Genomic DNA, 21,843 nt, shown 5'->3' with positions numbered 1-21,843 from the left:
CGATGTACCGTAAAGCTGGTCATCCTGGTTTCTCGGGTGAGAGCCTAGTGTCTAGTCTGCGGTCTGCGACTAGGAGTGGACTGCTGCTCCTTGGAGCGAGGTTGGGTCCATCAGGGTCCGTTGTATTCTAATTGCTCACCGTCGATATCAATTGAACTTGCAGAAATGCTTGTTTTATCAACTGCTCGCTCTCCGGTAGATGACGCTTATCATGAACAGGGGTAAAACTCTCTACAGAATGTCGGTATTCTGATTCTCCGACAATTGTATACTATTGATGCACTAAACTACAAGCTTGACACCACAATTTTAGTTATTCTTTAACAGACGTGCAACTCACTGGCCAATCCGCGTGTTAGGGCTGCCCTTCGATCGACATACTGGAATAATCACGTGATTCAATATCTTTGTCACCCATGAATCTGGCGCATCACTTGCATGTCTTCGTGTTTGCATCACGTTGCATCACGACGGGAACCATGGCGTCCAACGGCTCCAACGCATCGTCCCATATCCCTCCACCGTATCCCACTCAACGTCCGGCCACTCCTCCTCCTCCACCTCCAGAAGAATCCACAGCACCTCCGCCTCCTCCAGACGCGGCCGCTCCGCCACCACCCCCGGATGATCTCCTCCCTCCGCCGCCTGTGGAACAAAAGAAAAAGAAGGCTGGATGGGGCGCCAAACGACCGGCTGCGGCACCATTGAGTGTTGAGGAGCTCATAAGGAAGAAGAAAGAGACCGATGCAGCAGCTGCAAAGGTATGTTTTACGCATCTGTCAATGTATTAAGACCCCTGTGTGGACGATGAGTAGCTAATGTTTATCTTTCGCTTGAATAGCCGAAGTTCTTGTCCAAAGCCCAACGAGAGAAGCTGGCGTTGGAGAGACGAGCTAAGGAAGTCGAGGCAGACCGGCAAGCTAAAGCGCTCGCGAACGGTGCCCGGGACAACGGGTTTGTGACGGAGCCATCGCCGAGGGAGTCAACTGATACAAGAAATGGCAGCAGAGATGCAGGCAGCGGGAATGTCCCGACTGGACCAAGGGCTATGCGTGGAGACGCACCGACAGGTCCAGGCGCCGCGCGGAGTTCAAATGGGCAATCGACACGCAACCAAGATATGGCCCCGCCGCCAGCACCAAAGGCAATGTCATTCGGACTGAAGGATTCCAAGGGCAAGGGCGAAAAACGTCTTGCAGAAGAGGACCAAGCAGCGGCAGAAGCGGCATTGGTCAAACAACGGTACATGGGAGCAGACCAGACCTCGAACTTCTCGGCCAAGAAAAAACGGAAGCGCACTACGGACCGCAAATTCAACTTTGAGTGGAATCTCGAAGAGGATACCAGCGGCGATTACAATCCTCTATATCAAACCCGTCATGAGGCCAACTTCTTTGGCCGTGGCCGACTGGCGGGCTTCGGAGACGATGTCGCAGACAACGTAGCGCGCAAGTATGCGGAAGCATTGGAGAGCCGTGATCATGAGGCGGGTAGCATGCGCGCCAAGGAGATCTTGGAGATGGAGCGACGACGGCGTGAGGAGAGCACGCGCAGTCAGATCGACAAGCACTGGAGTGAGAAGCGACTGGAACACATGCGCGAGCGGGACTGGCGTATTTTCAAGGAAGATTTCAACATCGCCACTAGAGGTGGAAGCGTGCCAAACCCAATGCGATCCTGGGAAGAGAGCCAACTGCCCAAGCGATTGTTGGAACTCATTGACCGCGTCGGGTACAAAGAACCTACGCCAATCCAACGTGCAGCGATCCCAATTGCCATGCAAAATCGCGATCTCATCGGTGTTGCAGTTACAGGTTCCGGTAAGACTGCGGCCTTCCTGCTCCCGCTTCTGGTCTACATTTCGGAGCTGCCACGGATCGACGAGTTTGAGTGGCGCAAGAACGACGGCCCATATGCTATTGTACTGGCACCTACCCGTGAACTGGCGCAACAGATTGAGATTGAAGCCAAGAAATTCACGCAGCCGCTTGGGTTCAATGTTGTCAGCATTGTTGGTGGTCACTCGATGGAAGAGCAGTCATTTAGCCTTCGTGATGGCGCTGAAATCATTATTGCTACTCCCGGTCGGCTAGTCGACTGTATTGAGCGACGCATGCTGGTGCTCAGCCAATGTTGCTACGTCATTATGGATGAAGCAGACCGGATGATTGACATGGGTTTCGAAGAGCCTGTAAACAAGATCCTTGACGCTCTTCCTGTTTCAAACGAGAAGCCCGATACCGAAGAAGCGGAAGATTCCCGCGCCATGAGCCAACACCTGGGCGGACGCGGACGCGGAGGCGAACGCTATCGCCAAACCATGATGTACACGGCCACCATGCCTGTGGCGGTCGAACGGATTGCGCGGAAGTACCTTCGCCGTCCCGCAATCATTAGTATTGGCAGTGCCGGCGAGGCCGTCGACACCATTGAACAGCGTGTAGAGATGATTTCCGGTGAAGACAAGCGCAAGAAACGTCTCGCGGAAATTCTGGCTTCCGGCCAGTTCCGACCCCCGATCATTGTCTTCGTCAACATCAAGCGAAACTGCGACGCCATTGCTCGCGAAATCAAACATATGGGATTTTCATCGGTCACCTTGCATGGTTCCAAGACCCAGGACCAGCGTGAAGCCGCCCTCGCATCTGTCCGCAGCGGTGGCACGGACGTTCTGGTGGCTACGGATCTGGCTGGACGAGGTATCGACGTCCCTGATGTATCTCTAGTCGTCAACTTCAACATGGCCACCTCTATCGAGAGCTACACTCACCGTATCGGTCGTACTGGTCGTGCCGGCAAGAGTGGTGTTGCTATCACGTTCCTGGGCAGTGAGGATTCCGATGTTATGTATGTTTTCGTCTCCCCTAAGCTTATCTTGATATATCTGCTAATGCCTTGGAATCAGGTACGACCTCAAGCAAATGCTCATCAAATCTCCAATATCGCGCGTCCCCGAGGAGTTGCGCAAGCACGAAGCTGCGCAGTCCAAGCCGTCGCGCGGACCGGGAGCCAAGAAGATCGAGGAGAGCTCCGGCTTTGGTGGGAAAGGTGGATGGACCTAGCCATTTTGATTTCTTCTGTATGATTTGAATGTACACTACCATTGTCTTATGGCGATACCTTACTATCCTGTCCATGGCTCGAGCTAGAGGAGTATTCCTTGTAAACATACGTTCTGGTCGCGGGGGCCTCTGATCGCGTGTCAACATCGAGAGCACATCGGCAGATTCAGCCCAAAGCAGCAAGGCCACCGGTGGTGCCGAGATTACCGCCTGCAACTTCACCAATCATCTTGCTGGCTGACGGGGGCTAAGCAATAGAGCCGCACACGCACCAGGCTGCGAGCCCCTTTTTACAGGTCGGTTTGTGGTCCCGCAGTAGCGCTGTAGACAAGCCTTCGAGTGGACTCTCCATTTAAAACCATGCTTGGCCCCGCTTTCGCTTGGGGGCCGCTATCATCGTTCCCCATTCGAAGTTCCCTGTGAGATCCAAGGCAAACTGGGATATGCGGACTCGAACGGCCTTGAACGCCGCAGTTTTGGCGGGCACTGTCTCGGCCATTAACCTGAACATCGACAATGAACGTACGTTTGATAATTTCGCCAAACCTCGGTCGATTGATCCTAAAAGTTGCTAGAATCCATTAAAAATGCCGCTGCCACGGCCGCCTTCAACACCTTGGTTAATTATACCGGTAACCAAACGGGACAAATTCCAGGCTATATTCGAGGTGGCTGGTGGGAAGGCGGCGCTCTGTTCCAGACGATGATCCAGTACTGGTACTTCACTGGCGACACCTCGAATAACGCCGCTGTCAGCCAGAGCATGTACTGGCAGCGTGGGAGCGGCGACGATTTTATGCCGGCCAACTGGAGCTCATTCCTTACGAACTCGGATCAGATGGCGTGGGGCCTAGCTGCTATGACCGCTGCCGAGCTTGGCTATCCTCAGGAATCTTCAATGCCTTCATGGGTCAGTCTGGCTGAAGGTGTATTTGACACCCAAACTAGACGATGGGACAACAATGCCTGCAATGGCGGCTTGCGTGATGGGATTCAAACACTAGATGCTAACTATGATGCAAAGACTGCGGAGGACTCTTGCAGCTGGCTGCGCGTCTGGCTCGGTTTGAGAAGAATGACCATTACTATCTTGGCTGGGCCGAGAAAGTTTGGGAGTGGAGCGAGCAAGTCTCGCTTGTCGACACGAAGAGTGGGAAGATTGCGGACATGATATCCACGGCGAATGATTGTAAAACAGTCAGTGATCTCCAGTGGACTTACACCTATGGCCTGTATCTCGGAGGAGCAGCGTACATGTACAATGTGGTCAGTGATTCATTCCCTACTCTGCTTCAAATACAGTACTCGATGAACATACTTGGATGGGACAAATACTAACAGAGACACAGACCGGAAAACAAACATGGAAGACAAATCTTGATGGTCTGTTGCAAACTACTTTCGACACCTTCTTCCCAAAGGCTTATGGAGGGAATATTATGTCCGAGACTGCCTGTGAGCTAGAGGATACCTGCAATTCCTCGGAGGATATCTATAAGGGACTCCTCGCGTCTGACCTTCTGTTCGTGAGCATTGTGGCGCCATATATCGCTGACAACATCACTTCGCGCCTGCGGGGGTCCGCTGTTGCGGCGGCGAAATCATGCACCGGCGGTAATAACAATACCCTTTGTGGCCAGCGCTGGTACGATTCAAAGTGGAATGGAACTGCGACTATGGGAGATCAGATGAGCGCTGTCAACATCTTTACGGCAGCCCTGGCCTCCTACGTACATGTTAATGCGTCGAGCCCGATTTCTGTCAATGCGACGCGATCAGCCTCGAGCAGCACTGCAGCCACCACCAATACGAATGGTGCCATCGCCCTCGCACATGGCAGTATAAGCGTCTTGCCCCTTATTGTGGCAGGTATTATTGCCGCTCTTCAAGGTGTTGTCTAGTTTCAGCGATATTGAAGTTACCTTGACGGTTGTATGAATAATAAGATGGAACTATAAGTCTTTCTCCTCGGACAGAGCGTAAAAACGTCCCTCATTTTGTACGTCTTTTCATTCAGCAAACGTAGAAATCCAGGCCGAGTTCTGACACATACGTACTAAATTGGGCACATTTAACAAGATAGCACTTGACTAGCTGAGCGTTTCACAAAAGATAGAAGAGACATGAAACGCAAAATGGGGGAGATATTACAACGTTGCTAACAGTGAACATTCACCAGAAACAATTACAAGGTGGCTAGGTATGTCTTCGCCAGATATACCCGGTCCGACCTGGATCGTGCTTGCCCAAATAGGCAAAGCGGGCCGCGGTCGCTCCTTCCGGCAGCCCAGCCAATCCCGAGATGGCAGGAGTCATGCCGAGGTCTTCGCTCCTTCCTCACAACGCGCCGAGCTCGAACGACACTGACGCTCGTCGGCCATCACTAGATTTGATACCTCTCGATTCATTGCACTTCCTTTCTCACCATTCTCGCTCTTGCCAGCGTCATGTCCAAGCTTTCCCAGCCCTTGAAGGCGCTCATCAACTCTCCTCACGCCAGACCCGACACTATCCCGGCGCCGCCACAGATTAAATCCTTATATGAGAAAATAGCCCGCGATGCATCCTCCAAAGACATTGCCCTCTCCACATGGCTGAGCCTCACGGTATGCGCGGTTCCGACACCTTTTTTGTGTCTCCCGCTAACTCAACCCCCCAGACCGCGGCGACCATGACCATGAACTCGCCGGAGTCATTGCTCCAGCTTCATGGAATAGTGTCTCGCCTGAATGCCTCAGAAAGTGTCTATGCAGCAGAGCTCATGAGAGAAGTCGGAGTCAAATGCATTGGCTTCAACGGTGTATGTGCAATTCACGCTTGCAAACCAAGAAGATTTTGTTAAAGAGACCCCAGATCCCTCGAAGCATCAATTGCCTCAATGCGTTCTACGCAGGGCTTCCATCTGATGTAAGGAAGAAATTATCAACAGTCCCCACTCGGTTAGTCTTGGACCCCTCGGTTGGACAATTAGGATTTCAAATTAACCATCTCTAAACAGATCCTTAACTCCGGATAACGTGTCGGGTGCCCTCGAAAGGGGTAATGGGCTTTGGAAATCAATTTACGCGCCTTTGGATGAAAAGCTCAGAAACAAGCTTGCCCAGTCCCACCCAGACTTGGCCGTGCATATCATTGAATGTGGCTATGGATCTCTGTTTTCGGACAACCCTTCTACGCCTAAACCGGCACAGGTTGGGAGAGTTCTCACTTCGATCGTTGCAGTTTCCTGTCTGCGGGCCCAAACTGGGACTGGGCCCCAAGTTGTCAGTCATGTATTTGGGTTGCGAAAGGCCTTCCAGGATCAGAACGCACAATTGGAGAAGGATGAATATATCAAGGGTGCGCAGTGGCTAGCTACTGACGAGGGAAGTATCTGGATGCTGGAAATCGTGGATTCCATTGTCCAGGTCATTGGAGAAGGCAAGGGAACGACATTTGCTCCTGGGCTCGGAAGGGAATCAAAGTTGTAACTGATCGAATATGGGTTGATAAAATTGGCATGTTATGTAGAGTATCAAAGAATTCGTGACTGTTATTCCCAGGGTGAATGAAACTTGAAAGTTAATAAAGGAGCTCCGATGCTGACCTGCACACTGCTGTGGTGTCCCTATAAATTCCCTATATTAAGCTATTAAGTTTTGCGAAACTCCTATACACTGGGACTTCAGTGCCCTATACCCTCGGACCCCCATGCCGTAGACTCCATCCTTCTGCAGCACACATTATCTTAAGAATTTCCAAGATTATATGCACAATAGGGCACCGAAACTATACAACTTCGTATCAGTCGGAGACGAAGCATAATGCCACCGATGTTAGAAGCACTCTGCAATAAGCTACTTGAAAAGCGAGATTCCCACAGCATATTCTCATGAATAAATTATATATTGTTGGAACCTCCCAACCCTTTCCCTCCCCCAAAAACAAAAACACCAAAATTTAGATTCCTGAAACCGTTCTGGCTTTCTCACTTACAGCGGAAGGATCCATGAATGTTCTCAACTCCACGGCTTTCCATAAGCCTTCTTCTTGTTCTTCCAGTTCGATAATGTTGAATTCTCGAACCCTGATCTCCTCCTTTTCGCTGTCGGCTTTGAAAATGGAGACACTGGTCGATTCGTACATGATCGTGCGGTGGTTTTTGCTTCCTTCGGACGCTTGGATGTCCCAAGTGACATCCACCTCGTGTCCAAAATAGGCCAAATTTTGCGCACGCATGAGAAACATGGTTTTAATTTCAGCAAGTTTCCCAATTAACACGCCGTTCACCGTGAAACGTGCTGTGGGACAGATGAACTCATCCAGTTTGGCAATATCGATTGTGTTGAGGGAGTCAAGGAGGGGAAGAAGGGATTGAAGAAAACGTAGTCCCGGCGAAGAACTAGCCGGAATCTCGATAGTATCCCCATGATGGATGTTGGCCATAATGATCAATTAGTTTCTTGCAGGAATTCTATACAAATCCAAGGAGCAAAAACCCACATAGCCATGAGAAGAGAGAAAAGAGGACTGTTTACGACTAATCCCGTTTGTGTCAATCTGTCTTCTGTCACGTGGGAACATTACGTCACAACTAGATCTCGCCAAAATGTATGAAGATTTATAGTAAATTACAACTGATTATACACCGAAATACAATACGTTCTAAGTCGCGATAAGGGCTTAGCAGGGGTTGTTTCCCGATAGAGACTAAGGTAGTTTCGGGTACGAGCCGAAAAACAATCCTTGAGTGTCCATAGAGCAATCTGTTTTCGAAATCAATTATCCAGGGGAGCTAGTTGCAGGTCACTGTACCTGTTTGCTGATGTCACCAACAGCAGATGAAAAAGAAAGATTGGTCAACATTATTAAACAGCAGGCGCTACTTGCTAAGTTACTTGCTGCTTCTCTGTTGATGATTAATAGACATCACTAAAAGGCCTATGGGAGGAAAAGTGGGGCGCGGAAGCAGACTGGTCTTAATATCAAGGTTGATGAAAGAGAAATCCAGGCCGTACAGTAATTGTTTATCCTGATGACATCTAAATCTTCTCCGATGCCTCGGAAAATCATTTCTAGGATCTTAAGTTCTACTTTGTTACAATGCTTAGGAGCAACGCAATTCCTTCTGTTAGCACTGTTTGCATTTTGGTATGCTCCTTCTGGTGGCTAAATATGTAGACGGAGGATTTTTAGACAAGACATAGACTACAAACGCACAATATAACTATATTGACAGTTTGGTATGTAGTCTACCTAGATACAAGAGCTTAATCTATATTGAGACTCATTCTTACAAGCCCCCGTGCTAAGTCGGCGTTCTCAATGCAATGAAGTTGAAACTTTCCGGATTCAAAGCTTCGCCATACCAGCCTTCTGTTCCTCTTTGACCTTCTCTTTCAGAATTCTTCTCAATATTTTCCCAGCTGCACTCTTCGGGATTTCATCAACGAAGCGAATTCCGCCCCTTAGTTTCTTGTGGTTTGAGACCTTCGAATTCAGCCAGTCGATGATTTCCTGGGCCGAGCCATCACACCGCTCTATGCCTGAACGCAGCACAATATAGGCGCGAGGGACCTCAGTGTGCTCCTTTTCAAGATTGACGCCAATAACAGCCACGTCATTAACATTTGGATGGCCGAAGAGCAGCCCTTCGAGCTCTATAGACAATGTTAGATGCCGCTAGAGGCAAAGGTTTCATGGGACTAACCTGCAGGTGCCACCTGGAACCCCTTGTACTTAATGAGCTCTTTCACTCGATCGGTGATGTAGAAACTGTCACTTTTATCTTGATATCCGATGTCACCAGTTTTGAAATATCCATCCGAGGTGAAGGAATCCTTTGTGGCCGCCGGATTGTTCCAGTAGCCTTTGAAGACGTTGGGCCCTTTGAGACAGAGTTCGCCATTCTGGCCAGTGGGCACCTCTTCACCATCAGGAGAAACATACTTCGCGGTCAAATTCGGCATCATCTTTCCAACGCTTCCACAGGTGGCATACCAGTCCTCCCAAGGCTGCATATGGGTGATGGGGCTGGTCTCACTCAGGCCGTAGGCTTGGTTGATCTTGACATTGATACGCTTATAAACAGCGTCAACAAGCTCGCGTGTCAATGGTGCAGCACCGGAGGTGATCATGCGTAGAGAGCTGAGGTCGTACTTCTCAACCACTGAATGATTCGCGAGGTGGACCAGGACTGGTGGCGCGACGTATACAAATGTCACTTTATGCTGCTGTACTGTCCTGAGGAAGAACTCCAGATCAAAGCGTTCCATTGCAATCATCTCAATACCCCGGTATAAAGGTTGATGTATAAGAGTGGTGAGTCCTGAACAATGCATTAGATGTGACCAAAACATAACCAACTTATGCCTCTGCTTGACTTACCATAAATATGGTAGAATGGGAGCAACCCGATGAATTTGTCATTCTGCCACGAATAGCTCTTCCCGATTGATGAAGCGAGCATCAGGATATTGGAGACAATGTTGGAATGCGTCAACATTACACCTTTGGGAAGTCCAGTGGTGCCAGAGGAATAAACCAAGAATGCAAGATCTTCATCGGGATTTAGACGTGCTCTTCTCATGCTTGGGGCAGCTTTGATTTGATCGAAATGTTTAAACTGCCCGTCCGGATCTCGATCATCACCAAGCAGGATGATACGATCCAAAGGAATGTTAACTTTCTTGGCCGCAGCGGTGACGACAGGTAAGAGCGAACGAAATGTTGCAATTGCCTTGGTACCGTTGTCTTTCAGCTGAAAAGAAAGCTCATCAACAGAATAGGCAGGGTTTGACGGTGAGACAGTCCCACCCGCAAAAAATGTCCCGTATATTAGGACAGGCATATCGATACTATTGGGCGCGAAAAGAGTGAGCATATCGCCTTTTTGCCAGCCCCATGTTGACCGCAAGCCCTCCCCGAAGGCAGAAGCCGCATTTTGCAGACTTTCGAAGCTATAGTACCGGTGGGTAACTGCATCGCGATAGATCACTGGGGAATATTAGCACGGAGCGGACAGAATATCATTCTCAAACGAACCTTTATCAGCCGGGAACGTATTGTCCCGCTTCTCTTCGAACATCAAACCCCAAAGGTCTACCGCGGGGATATTGATTGCCGGAAAGGATGATTCTGTCGGCATGCTGTCGGGTAATTGTAAACAAAGGCCCAGCGACTCGGTATTCTCGCCTGCTGCAAGCAACAGATAGGTATGGATCTAAGGGATGCGTTGTTATATCTGACTAATTGATAGCTATAGCCCTCGTAAAGAAACCCGAGGCAACGGAACAGAGCTTGTCAGCCTCTCAGAACGAAATCGGCCGAGGAAGAGTGAGGGGGATGGTCACCTGACTCGTGGCACATCGAACAAGAAGTGATCGACCGTGGCTTGGCATCCTCGGATTTCCGGATCGGGAAATTTATGCCCACACTCAAAATGCTGCAATTTGCCTTCTCGTCGAACGGGTGACTACCCCACAATTTGTTTAATAGCTCATACAGTGAAATGAAGTGCCACGGGTCTTTAGATGATGACCTTATTTTGGCTGACATGATGGATTTGAAACCAGATTCGTATCACAAAGCAAATTGAAACACAATCACTTGAGCTCTGGAAAGGAACGGAGGAAATGAGCTTCACAGTGATACCCATCCGGAACTTTGTCCAAATAGAGCTGATGATACTCCTCCGCATCCCACCAAGGTCCAGCCTCTTCAATCAGGGTATGGACAGTGCCCTTGAACCATTGCTTGCTAACTTTTTCTGTCACTTCCTGAGCTATCTCCCGTTGCGTATCGTTGTGGTAGAATATGGCAGAGCGGTAATTTGTTCCTTCATTGCGCCCCTGTTTGTTGAGGGAGGTCGCATCGTGGATTCGATAGAAGAATTCCACAAGCGATCGGTATGAGACAATAGCTGGATCAAAAACCACTCTCAAGGCCTCGGCATCTAAATATGTCTTTGTTGGCACTTGCTTCAACGATCTTAGGGAAGTTTAGAAAAACGCACGTCCAGTCGTGCCAGCACAAACTCCTTCATATGTTGGGTCCACTGTTTGGCCGCCTGTGTATCCAACTCGTGCATCTTTCACTCCATTTCCATTACCGAAATGCTTTCGGTACAAATGTTCGATTCCCCAAAAGCAACCGGCGGCGAACGTGGCTACTTCATCCTTTGTATCATTTGTTGTTTGCGTCATTGTGCCATGGGTTTCGATAAATAGCTTGACAGGATAATGGAGCGCGAATCCTCTACCAAAGAGACGAGGTGATTTAGAATAGCTAAGTAGAGGTGAGGGGCTTATTGCAGATGGCCCGAGGGAAAAGGCAGACTAATTTGTCAGAGTGCATCCCCGCTTCTCCATTAATAATTATCAGAGGTTTAACGATAATTTTAGTACTCCATACTCCGATCAGATTGTTTGGCCCGTTCGGCTCGGCTTTTCGAAAAGGTTTCCGAATTCTAGGCCAGCAAGCGGTTTTGCGTCGGCGGGCGGATGAACCCCGTGGGAATTTTGGATGGTGGGTATTCCGTTGATGTTGCTATTTATGAGTTTGGACTAGGGCGCAAGAAGTCTATCTAGGGCGGAGATGCCGAGGAGTTTCGTATAGAGAGCTTGCTCCGCGATGAGACATAGGGGGCTGAAGACAAGTTCTAGGCAGATTTCTAATCGATGAACAACGCGTATTCAAATAAGCCATGTGATTGTATCTGAATTTCATACTCTCTATCAGTTAAATGATCTTCGTGTATGCCCAACTTCACCACATGCACTCGACTTTCGAGGTGTCTTCTTCCGCTTCTGACTAGGCTCCCGTTTTGAGTGCGGAGTCAACACGAGATGGATATTTTCCAAAAAAAAAAAAAAAAAAAAAAAAAAAAAAAAAAAAAAAAAGAAGAGCCCCCCATAAAGGCTGTTATTGTCAATGTTCCTGCCTACCTCTATGGCTAGGTGCAGAGGAATACAAGGTAGGCTGCACACGCTGACGCTTTCTCGTATTGATCTTATTCGCCGAATTGAAGCCGCCGACTCAGCTCCTACACATGAACACCAATAATTAATGCTCAGATCCTCGGTTTTTTCGAGCGACCCTTCACGCCTCTAGCGGATCTTAGCCAAGCGATTCTAGAGCACATGCGTGGTTTTCCGTACGCGATACCAGAAGAAACTGAGGAGCAATTTTGCAGGACTCCGAGTATGATTAAATGTCCTTTCTCATGAAAACAATTTCTATATCCCACCTGTTTCCGTTTCCATCCCACACGTCATAGTAGTTCGGCACGATCTTGATCGGTGTGTATCCCCGGCGGGCATACCAGGCTTCGTTAGTGATCTGCAAAGAATAAATAGTTTGATACAGATTCGGCACATATCTTAAGGCGTATGTGCTTACCTTTGGGACGGCACCGTATGTAGACACTGCAAAATCCTCTCTGATTTGGTGTTCCTTCGTAACCGTGTCTAGCATGAGTGTCTGCGCCCAGAGTGGCTCTCGAGCTGCCATCTCCTCGACTTCATCCATAGCCGCTCGCCCAATACCTTCACCTTGAAGTGATTGCAAGATGAAGAAGCTCTTAATCCAGAACACTCCTTCTGAAGGTATCTCAAGGCTAAACCTTTCTGCGTCTTTGTTCTTAGAGTCCAAGGAAATGTGGCCAATTGGAACAAATGCCACCTGTGATGCCTCCCGTGTAGCCCCATGGACTGATTCTGCTGTATCATAAAGCACTTCTTCATCGCTATCGCCAGGTTTTGTGCCATCTATATCATCAGACTGGCGGACCTATGTGTCAAGTTAGCATTTAGGTCTTTTGTAAGGTAGGTAACTAGAAATATTGATTGAACTCACAATCCAGTACATGCATTTCTCACCCCGGATTTGTTGCTCTCTCCATTCTTCCTCGACCTTTTCATAATCCCAATTACACTGCACTCTTTGCTTATAAAGCAACCTTCGGTGAGCGATAGATGTGGCGTCCCAAGGGAAAAGTGAAATACTTGGTTTAGGACTCATCACCGGCAAATTTGTATCTGAATGTCCCAGACGAGTAGCGGCAAATTCCACGATAAAACTTAAAGAGTTCTCGCGGCTGAAGGGTATGCTTAATAATATGCCAAGTCAACGTTAACTTAACTACCGCAGTTCATAGCCGAGCCGCCCCCACTTGCCAGCCGGCCACTAAGTCGCGCGCCCCCAACGCGTCAACTTCCTCATTCAACTACCCACCATGCCATCAATACGCGACCGATCGTGTAGCTTCGCGGACAGAGGATAATTCATGTCAATTCCCAGTACCACGCTCAACCCTATAAGATCGCCTCCGCGGCTACTCCTTAATCTCTAATACCGGCGAAAAAGTCATAATTGACTCCTGAAGAAGAGAAATAGCTGGATTACGGACGAAATTGGGCTTCGATGGATAGAAAAGAAATTCATTCCTATTACTAGTGTTCTTAGTGGCCACTGTAGTCGTTTGACTCCCTGTTTTGATCGATGCATGCCTCCGAATTCGTCGCATCTACTACAGCCTTTTGCTGTAGCCTATTTTGCCCCACTGAAGCGCGCACATAGGGGGTTGATGGAGGCTAAAATGAAGCTGATAGGAATTCGAGACTCATGACTGACTCGCCACAGCAGGGGCTGCAGAGGTCGTACCCTCAATGTTTGTAAAGGGAGCGGCAAAGCCGTAGGTCTTATAGCCCTGTGAGTAGTCCTTCCCCTCTTCACGAGCTGTCGCGGATATTATCAGCTATATCAGTACCATAAAAGACAAGGAAAGACGACTCACCATATTCTGGAGGGAAAAATTCCATGCGGTGCTTGTAGTACCTTTCCCTCAAATCCAGGCCATCCTTTTTCCCGTGAAATGTCGCATAGAGACTGGAGCGACTCTTTTCCGTCTTGTTTTCAGCTGAGCGATGAGCAAGATGCGATCCAAAAATCAACATATCGCCGGCCTCCAGCGGGATCGAGGTCCATTCGTGTGCATTCTCCCACTCTGGTTTAATACGACCTCCAGTCTCAAATTCCACCTGCATGCGGTGAGATCCTGGTACCACTTGCAGACACCCATTCTCCGGAGTGGCGGGATCAATAGCCACATTGGCAGTAACATGCTCAATCCGACCAATATGGTCATAAGCAGGAGCATCCAGATGCGCCTTGAATCCGTTACCATTCGGCTGCTTGTAGTTGATTTTATCTTTGAAAAGAAGCATATCCTTCGCCGTTGTCAATCTTCACGCATGGATTAGGAAGGATGAGATTGCTCACATCACCAGATACTGCCTTGAGAATCGCCGCGAGCTGTTCTCCGCAGACGAGTGCCTTGAATTGCGGGTGGTAGTCGATGAATTTCTCCGTTCGCATGAGCTGACGTTCGCCGTTGATGTTGATTTCATCGTACGGCATCCACTTCCCTTTCTCTTGAGGCCAGGATTTGACTTCTTCCGCCCATTGTTTCAGAGCTGCTGGTTCAACAAGGCGATGTTCGTGAACCCGAAGCAGTAGGTAGCCGTTCTCGTGATAAGAGGCAATTTGCTCCGGAGTGAGAGAAACCATTTTCAGGTCGCGGGAATACTAAGAGTAAAATTGCAATGCTCGATAGCCGTCGAGAAGGCCATTGGCCCGATTTATATGTTTCTAGGGTGCAGGCAGATCCGGTTATTTGCCCCGGCACTCCAATGAATCGAACTGCAATCTGCGGTCACCAAGTGTGCCGTTCCTCCTTATGAAGCCCCACCAATCCGCCTTGCGACCCCCCTCGATAGCCAAGACCTTGGATCCCGCACGGCCTCACGGCCGAGCGTTGAACTGGTGTTCTTGCCGATGCCAAGAGATGAAGGGGACAGAATGCAATTGATTAATGCGACCTGCCACGTCTCCACAAATAGAGGTCACGGCACGGACCAACGCACTTCGCACCGACATACGGAATGCACGGACGAGGTGGGGGTAACAAATCAGACCGCCGAAGACGCACAGTCCACATGAGCCGACTCTGATTGGAGATCAATGCAGACGGGCTTCTTGCCTTGCGCCTCCGATATCTTGCCTGATGCTAGTTTTGTGGGTTTTTTGTTGGTTTTCTCCGAGAGAACATGTGGGCACAAACACAGATAAGTAAGTCGAAAGCGCCCAAGAAACAAAGCATCCGAGCACATCGCAAAACTGCAGAGCAACCTTAAAATGAATCTCAAAATGGCCATACCGCTGACTACTGAACATCTGGCATCTGTGAAGGAGCACACGCAGGCGACAATCACCTCGCTTTTCGCCTTTTTGGCTGCCCAAGGACAAGGTGACTATCTCGGCGAGAAAGTTACCCAACTAGAGCACTCGCTGCAATGTGCTCATCTGGCGAGTCAATCCTCAGAGTATGGCTCGGATCCAGAAGTCATCCTCGCCGCTCTTCTCCATGATGTCGGCCGATTCATTCCAGCCGCAGAAAAAATGGGCAAGATGATCGCACCGGATGGACAGTATATTGGCCAAAAAAGTCATGAGATTCTCGGAGAGTCGTATCTTCGCCAGATCGGGTTCAGCGAGAAGGTCTGCCTACTCGTTGGGGCGCATGTCATGGCCAAGAGGTATCTGGTTGCAACAGACCAGAGCTATTATGATGGACTGAGTGAGACGAGTAAAAGAACACTCAAGTTCCAGGTATGTCCCTGAACATTCTGCATCTATAAAAAAGTATACCAGCTGATGCTCGACAGGGTGGGGGGTTTTACAGCTGAAGAAGTCCAGAAGGCGCAGAAGGATCCATTGCTCGAGGCAAAGCTTGCAGTGAGACGCTGGGATGATCAAGCGAAGGTTCCAAACATTGTTGTTCCTCCTTTGGAAGCGTATAAGGAAATTGCTTATGACTGCCTACTCGGTGAGCGCTATATCTTTCAATACACCTAAAGCAATATTAACATGCAAAGAAGAGTCTCGGTCCAAGTTCACTCTTCATTCAAAGGAGTATTCTATTCCTACCCGACCTACGGTTGTGATCTGCATCGATGGATTTGATCCGGATTATCTGAATTCTGGAATCCAGAGATGCGTCCTACCAACCTTCAAGAAATTTGTTGACAACGGATTTGAGGCTACCGCCAAAAGCTGCATGCCCTCGTTCACAAATCCAAACAACGTGTCTATTATCACTGGAGTACCGCCCTCAGTTCATGGGATCGCCGGAAACTTTTTCTTGGACCGAGAAACAGGAAAGGAAACCATGATCACGGATGACACGTTGCTCCGAGGCTCGACCTTGCTCGAGCAAATGCACAAGCGAGGTGTGAGAATAGCAGCAGTGACGGCCAAGGACAAATTGCGAAAGATCCTTGCACATGGTATCAAAGGCGCCATTTGTTTCTCTGCGCAGCAAGCAGCAGACTGCACAAAGGATGAAAACGGGATCGAAAATGTTGAAAAGTGGATTGGACGCCCCGCTCCCAGCCAATACTCTGGGGACTTGTCCCTGTTTGTGCTAGACGCTGGAATTAAATTGCTCGAGGAAGGGCGGTCCGACTTTTTATACCTCACTCTCTCAGATTACGTGCAACACAAACACGCGCCAGGCGAGAAAGAAGCCGATGACTTCATGAAATCGATCGACGATCGCCTGGCAAAATTGGCCAGCCTGGCGCCAGTCGTCGGGGTGACTGGCGACCATGGAATGAGCAGGAAATCGGACACTGAAGGAGAGCCAAATGTGCTGTTTCTCGAGGACGCACTCAATGCCCACTTCGGCCCTGCTGCATCCAGAGTGATCTGTCCCATTACAGATCCGTTTGTGCGACATCATGGTGCTCTGGGCTCGTTCGTACGCGTATATTTGAAGGACAAAACCCAGGTGGACGCGATGCTTTCCGTCTGCAAGACATTCCCCGAAGTCGAAATCGCCCTCAGCGGCGAGGATGCAGCGAAAGAATACGAAATGCCCTTGGATCGTGAAGGGGACATTGTAGTCATTTCTACATCCAACACCGTGATTGGCAGCCGAGAGTCTGACCATGACCTCTCGTCGGTGAGAGATCACCCATTGCGGTCACATGGTGGCTTGAGCGAGCAAAACATTCCAGTCATCCTGTCAACACCGATAACTGATCGCAAAGCCGCACTAGGGAAGAGCTGGAGAAATTATGACATTTTCGACCTTGCGCTCAATTGGGCATCCTGAGCTTGTTCTATTGTTGCACCATCGGACGAGTAGGAGGACCCATCGATGTACTATAATGAAGCCACCAATCATCCAACTCCGGAAATTGTGTTTGAAAATCAAAATTTGCCATATTTTCCATCCATGCTACGTCGTACGAAGCCTGTTGCTCAAGCCGAGGTGTAGCGTGAAGGGTTTGGTCATGGACCGTGTGAATGGGGCTTTCTTGACACCGGCTCAAAAGTCTGCCAAGGCCTTCAGCAATGACACCGAGTAGATGTTGTGGGTGCATATAGCGAGTAATTTCGCGAAGGGTAGACACTGTTTCCGTAACGAGGGATAGGATTTTGGCTGTGTCAATTCGTATGGCCGACGCATACCTCGTCGCCACTTTGAGCAGAAACACGACGGCAAAGGCGATCATCGTGTCGAAGTATAGTGGAAGCCCGTTCAAGAAAGACTGGAACTCAGTGTCAGACACGATGACCCGGAGGATGGACATAGCGGATAAGACTCCAGCATTGGCGATTTCCTCCAATTCAGGCCCCAGATGTTGTGCAGTATTTTCCTTTGTGGGTGCTCCCCGGAATGCATGGGAGCAGAGGTAGAGCTTTGCGAAGTGAAAATGAAAGCCAACACCTTTCTGAGGATAATTCCCGACATTCTGGTTGGTTCGAAATGTTTCATTCCAATCGGCAAACCATGTGTCCAAGGCGATCGAGGATCGACGGAGCTGGGGTAGCGTTTGGGGAGGAACCGGGGTATCAACATCGACACCAAAAGTATCGAATACTTGTCCCAAGAGAGACCATTCTTTGACTTGACTGATCAGTCTTGCGTCATCTTCAGTTGCATTTTCTGTCTCAAGAAGACGACTAGCGGAGTCGATAATAAAGCCTTCTCGGGACATCGGCGGTCGTCCGTACGCTATTGAAAAGTGATGGTCGCACACATACACCAGGTAATATAATCGGGCCTGCAGGTATCCTTCACGGTCTCCCTTGAGTGCTTTATAAATCCCACTGTGTAGGTTAATGTCTGATGCCAGTCTCACGGCTACAGGAGTCAGTTCTGTGTGTTTCCTTTGCTATTTAGGGCTGCACTTACCATTCCCGATCAACGCCCATGAGAGTTCATGCAGCCAAAATGCTCCAATACATAACCCTCGTACATCTTCTTCGTTCGCATTCCGGGCGAATGTCTGTAATGCGACGAGGTTTTTGTATTCGTCATAACACACGTTGAACAGATGACCGAAAGACTGCGAGTGTAGCGCTCCAACAGTACACACCGCCGCTGTCAGTAACGGCGAGGCAAGTCGCACCGAGTCCAAGCTGATATGATCTCCCAAAATCCGATACAGGAAATGATCCAGTCGGAGATGGTAAGATTCAAACAGACAAAGCGCCTGATGCAATGTAAGAATCCCCGTCGAAACCAAGTCTGGGCGTCGTGGAAAGGGCATGTTATTGGGCTGAGCTACTCTTCCACTCTCGGAGACGCAGGAAGCAGGGATCGAAGCCGGGCCTCCTCTGGGGTCCATAACGACTTCCCAAGTAGTTTGCGGAGGGTTGCGAGCGCATGATTGTGCCATCGGGTTCAAATGAGAGGGTCCCGGGTTTGGAGGCACAGCTCGCGGACTGATGGAGCTTGACTCGCTTCTACGAACTTGTAATTCAGGCATGTCGATTTTCGTCGCTACCTGGCCCATGGCATCTTCCAGCCATCGCAGCTTTTGGACCACTGCCCCTTTCCATCTACATAGATCGATGAGTATGCCACTCTGAGGATAGCCAGAACACTTACGTTGCATCCTCCTCCAGTAAAGTCTGAAGACTTCTGTTAACAGTACAAGGAAGACCTCGCTTCTTGCATCGCGAGCAGGGAGATTCCCCATCGCGCATGTGGCATTTGACCTGGTATAGATCAGTTACTGCCTCAGGCACCAACGAAAGAAGGCGAGATAGACCTTCTGCTTGCGACAAGCCACACATGCGGTAATCTTGCGCGTTATGTCGGGCGGTTTCCGGTCGCCAAAGGATTCGCGCAGGGCATTCACTCCGGTCGGGGATCGCAGCGGCACATCCATTGTCTGTGCTTCAGAAACAGCCCTTGTGCCCCGTCTTTAATTGTTCAAACCGGCTAAACCAACCACGATTCCAATAATTCGTACGAGCTGTTGTCTCGATGTTGCAGGAAGCAAGAAGTGCCTCGCGGTCTTCGTGCCGGTGATAAAATGGCGATCGTTCCTGGAGCGCGGAGAGCGACCGACGCACGTGGTGGGGCTGGAAGGATGTCAGTGGAGAGGAGTAGTGTGGCGGTTTCTCCACTCACATCCCCGTGGCAGCATCAACGGCGCTCATTGCATCTCGAGGTTTTATCATGGCGCTCATGCACATTCAATCGGGCGGTCTTGATGCCGGTTCCAGGGCTAATTGACCAGCGCGGGAAGTCAGTTTCAGCATCTTCAAGAAGTATATAACATCAATGTGCTGTGTGTGACTTTGGGACGATATTCAGCATGGAGAGCAGGGAAATCTCAGATCAATTGCCTTTATACCCTGGAATTTTCACCCCAATATGACCTCCTTAGGAGCTAAGTTGCGGTTTCTCGTCACCGCAGGCGTTGGATTCTTCGCAGACGGCTATCTCAATCTGACTATTGGCCTCGGTAAGTGGTATTCTGGTTTATGAACAGTGCATTACTGAGACATTGCAGTGGTGCCGATCTTGGGCTACCTCTACTTCGAAGACACTCAAGGCCAAGTGCCGGCCGTCCAAAGCGATGTGATCAAAGGAAGCTTGAGCTTGGGCATGGTTGTTGGCCAGCTTCTATTCGGTTTCCTGAGTGATCTTTTTGGTCGCCACACTATCTACGGCAAGGAGCTAATATTGACGATGTTCGGAACGTTATTGGTGGTTCTTCTCCCATGGAAGAACATGTCTGCCTCTGCCGTCACAACATGGGTTGCTGTCTTCCGCATGGTGACTGGAATTGGGATTGGTGCAGGTCAGAAATCCTCTACATGATTATTGATCGTAGATTAATGTGTTTCAGACTACCCACTATCTTCTTCTCTGTCTGCAGAAAAATCCCCATTCGCCTCTCGTGCTGTGCAGATCTTGATGGTCTTCTCAAACATCGGCCTCGGCAATATCGCAGCCAGCATTGTCTTCTTGATCCTTCTCAAGGCCTTCCAAGGAGCAATAGCATCTGACCAGAGCAACCTGGAATGGGTCTGGCGGTTGCTGCTAGGCATAGGAATTGTGCCAGCTGCGCTCACTCTTTATGCGCGATTGACAATCTCGGAAACAGAGCCCTATAAGCAATGTCAGCCACCTTCTAAAATTTCAGCCGACGAATATTAACAACAATACAGATGTTTGCAATAGCCCTGCTGGCCAGAGTCGTGGCTGGAAGGAGCAGTGGGCAGACTTTCGCGAATACTTCGGGGAATGGAGACATGCCAAGGTGCTTTTTGCGACTGCTGCTTCCTGGTTTCTCTTGTACGCACCGAATCAATTACCATAATCGCGACCTTTGACTGACATCTTCAGTGACATTGCATACTACGGAATTAATCTTAACCAAAGCATCATCCTAGCAAGAATCAATTATGCTGAAGGAGCAACGCCTTGGGAGACACTATACAAAACAGCTGTCGGCAACATCATCGTTCAGGCTGCAGTAAGCACGTATCTGGCTTTACTTTCTTTCACTTCTAACTATCCATACAGGGATTCTTGCCTGGTTATTATGTCGGAATCTTCCTCCCAGATCGTATTGGACGTACTCGCCAGCAGCTGTATAGTTGCATCGCAGTCTGTATTCTCTACGCCATCTGGGCCGGGGTTAGCTCTCCCAGTGCACACACCTCTACCGCAGGCCTGATGGTCATCTTTGCGATCTCCCAGTTCATGCTAACCGTGGGACCTAACTGCACAACTTTTCTAATCCCTGCTGAAGTCTTCCCAACACGCGTTCGTGGTACTGCGCATGGTATCTCGGCCGCAGCGGGAAAATGCGGTGCAATTCTCACTGCATTTGCATTTGGAACAGTGGAAGATGCAATCAGCTTGCAGGGGGTCTTGGGCTTGTTCTCTGGAACGATGCTCCTGACTGCCTTAGTGACATTGATGATTCCCGAGGCCAAAGGGCAGACTTTGGAGGGTATTGAAAAGGATGAATTATATACACCAAGGGGGCCCGCTGATTCAGGGTCGTCGACTACCACTAGCTTGACCAATATTGCTGTCTATGAAGCCGGCCACGGATCACTTGCCAAAGGTATTTGAGGCACTTTGATGTAAATATTATTGCACGGTCAACAATTTTTCAAACTTTTATCAAATATGTTCGCTGTTTCGTCTATAAATTCCATTAGCTAAGATCCGATGTCCTAATAGGAAGGCCAAATACCTTCCTTCAAAATCTCTGCACATGCGGCTTATGCAAGGTGTGTAGGTCTTGCTTGATCAAATTGACCTTGGCGTATTTGGTGAAATCACTAATCAATTGTGTTTGCAAAGATATTTTAATATATCAACCGTGCGCGAGGAGGCTTGAGGTATGATTTGATATTGTATTCAGCTGTCCCTAACCGAGAAAGTTTCTGGCCGGTCTTCATGCAAGAAAGATAACACTGA

The 21,843-nt window shown here is 49.2% G+C and overlaps 11 protein-coding genes across 11 annotated transcripts; 5 read left to right on the top strand and 6 right to left on the bottom strand.

Annotated features, from left to right (window-relative positions):
• Nucleotides 1-479: 479 nt before the first annotated feature.
• On the top strand, nt 480-3,062 carry prp28 (mRNA splicing protein PRP28; the record flags this gene model as incomplete). Its single annotated transcript, XM_057199585.1, has 3 exons — nt 480-761; nt 842-2,847; nt 2,906-3,062. The coding sequence occupies 3 exons, from the start codon at nt 480-482 to the stop codon at nt 3,060-3,062; spliced, it is 2,445 nt and encodes an 814-aa protein (XP_057050286.1).
• Nucleotides 3,063-3,505: 443 nt separating this feature from the next.
• N7474_008174 (glycoside hydrolase family 76 protein) lies at nt 3,506-4,963 on the top strand (the record flags this gene model as incomplete). Its single annotated transcript, XM_057199584.1, has 4 exons — nt 3,506-3,584; nt 3,638-3,988; nt 4,087-4,328; nt 4,412-4,963. 4 exons carry the CDS (start codon nt 3,506-3,508, stop codon nt 4,961-4,963), a joined length of 1,224 nt encoding a protein of 407 aa, XP_057050285.1.
• Nucleotides 4,964-5,509: 546 nt separating this feature from the next.
• N7474_008173 (conserved mitochondrial protein) lies at nt 5,510-6,532 on the top strand (the record flags this gene model as incomplete). Its single annotated transcript, XM_057199583.1, has 4 exons — nt 5,510-5,668; nt 5,722-5,862; nt 5,916-6,001; nt 6,061-6,532. 4 exons carry the CDS (start codon nt 5,510-5,512, stop codon nt 6,530-6,532), a joined length of 858 nt encoding a protein of 285 aa, XP_057050284.1.
• A 469-nt stretch (nt 6,533-7,001) lies between these two features.
• On the bottom strand, nt 7,002-7,487 carry N7474_008172 (uncharacterized protein; the record flags this gene model as incomplete). The annotated part of the gene is made up of 1 exon (XM_057199582.1): nt 7,002-7,487. The coding sequence occupies one exon, from the start codon at nt 7,485-7,487 to the stop codon at nt 7,002-7,004; it is 486 nt and encodes a 161-aa protein (XP_057050283.1).
• A 906-nt stretch (nt 7,488-8,393) lies between these two features.
• Nucleotides 8,394-10,188, bottom strand: N7474_008171 (acyl--CoA ligase; the record flags this gene model as incomplete). The annotated part of the gene is made up of 4 exons (XM_057199581.1): nt 8,394-8,701; nt 8,752-9,369; nt 9,429-10,037; nt 10,086-10,188. 4 exons carry the CDS (start codon nt 10,186-10,188, stop codon nt 8,394-8,396), a joined length of 1,638 nt encoding a protein of 545 aa, XP_057050282.1.
• Nucleotides 10,189-10,645: 457 nt separating this feature from the next.
• N7474_008170 (peptide-methionine (S)-S-oxide reductase MsrA) lies at nt 10,646-11,245 on the bottom strand (the record flags this gene model as incomplete). Its single annotated transcript, XM_057199580.1, has 2 exons — nt 10,646-10,995; nt 11,056-11,245. 2 exons carry the CDS (start codon nt 11,243-11,245, stop codon nt 10,646-10,648), a joined length of 540 nt encoding a protein of 179 aa, XP_057050281.1.
• A 1,003-nt stretch (nt 11,246-12,248) lies between these two features.
• Nucleotides 12,249-12,569, bottom strand: N7474_008169 (uncharacterized protein; the record flags this gene model as incomplete). The annotated part of the gene is made up of 2 exons (XM_057199579.1): nt 12,249-12,380; nt 12,441-12,569. 2 exons carry the CDS (start codon nt 12,567-12,569, stop codon nt 12,249-12,251), a joined length of 261 nt encoding a protein of 86 aa, XP_057050280.1.
• Nucleotides 12,570-13,662: 1,093 nt separating this feature from the next.
• On the bottom strand, nt 13,663-14,609 carry N7474_008168 (phytanoyl-CoA dioxygenase family protein; the record flags this gene model as incomplete). Its single annotated transcript, XM_057199578.1, has 3 exons — nt 13,663-13,778; nt 13,837-14,269; nt 14,322-14,609. The coding sequence occupies 3 exons, from the start codon at nt 14,607-14,609 to the stop codon at nt 13,663-13,665; spliced, it is 837 nt and encodes a 278-aa protein (XP_057050279.1).
• Nucleotides 14,610-15,248: 639 nt separating this feature from the next.
• On the top strand, nt 15,249-17,217 carry N7474_008167 (Alkaline phosphatase-like alpha/beta/alpha; the record flags this gene model as incomplete). Its single annotated transcript, XM_057199577.1, has 3 exons — nt 15,249-15,710; nt 15,753-15,927; nt 15,977-17,217. 3 exons carry the CDS (start codon nt 15,249-15,251, stop codon nt 17,215-17,217), a joined length of 1,878 nt encoding a protein of 625 aa, XP_057050278.1.
• Nucleotides 17,218-17,224: 7 nt separating this feature from the next.
• On the bottom strand, nt 17,225-19,595 carry N7474_008166 (uncharacterized protein; the record flags this gene model as incomplete). Its single annotated transcript, XM_057199576.1, has 6 exons — nt 17,225-18,252; nt 18,304-18,953; nt 19,003-19,112; nt 19,166-19,288; nt 19,349-19,481; nt 19,531-19,595. The coding sequence occupies 6 exons, from the start codon at nt 19,593-19,595 to the stop codon at nt 17,225-17,227; spliced, it is 2,109 nt and encodes a 702-aa protein (XP_057050277.1).
• A 181-nt stretch (nt 19,596-19,776) lies between these two features.
• On the top strand, nt 19,777-21,492 carry N7474_008165 (uncharacterized protein; the record flags this gene model as incomplete). The annotated part of the gene is made up of 6 exons (XM_057199575.1): nt 19,777-19,867; nt 19,916-20,206; nt 20,255-20,527; nt 20,577-20,703; nt 20,755-20,884; nt 20,935-21,492. The coding sequence occupies 6 exons, from the start codon at nt 19,777-19,779 to the stop codon at nt 21,490-21,492; spliced, it is 1,470 nt and encodes a 489-aa protein (XP_057050276.1).
• Nucleotides 21,493-21,843: the final 351 nt, after the last annotated feature.

This window comes from Penicillium riverlandense, assembly GCF_028828495.1.
Source record: "Penicillium riverlandense strain IBT 135883 chromosome Unknown utg000007l_segment0_segment0, whole genome shotgun sequence".
In the NCBI taxonomy this organism is placed as follows: domain Eukaryota; kingdom Fungi; phylum Ascomycota; class Eurotiomycetes; order Eurotiales; family Aspergillaceae; genus Penicillium; species Penicillium riverlandense.
Note: the sequence above shows the minus strand (reverse complement) of the source record. Positions and strands in the feature narration are given on the sequence as shown.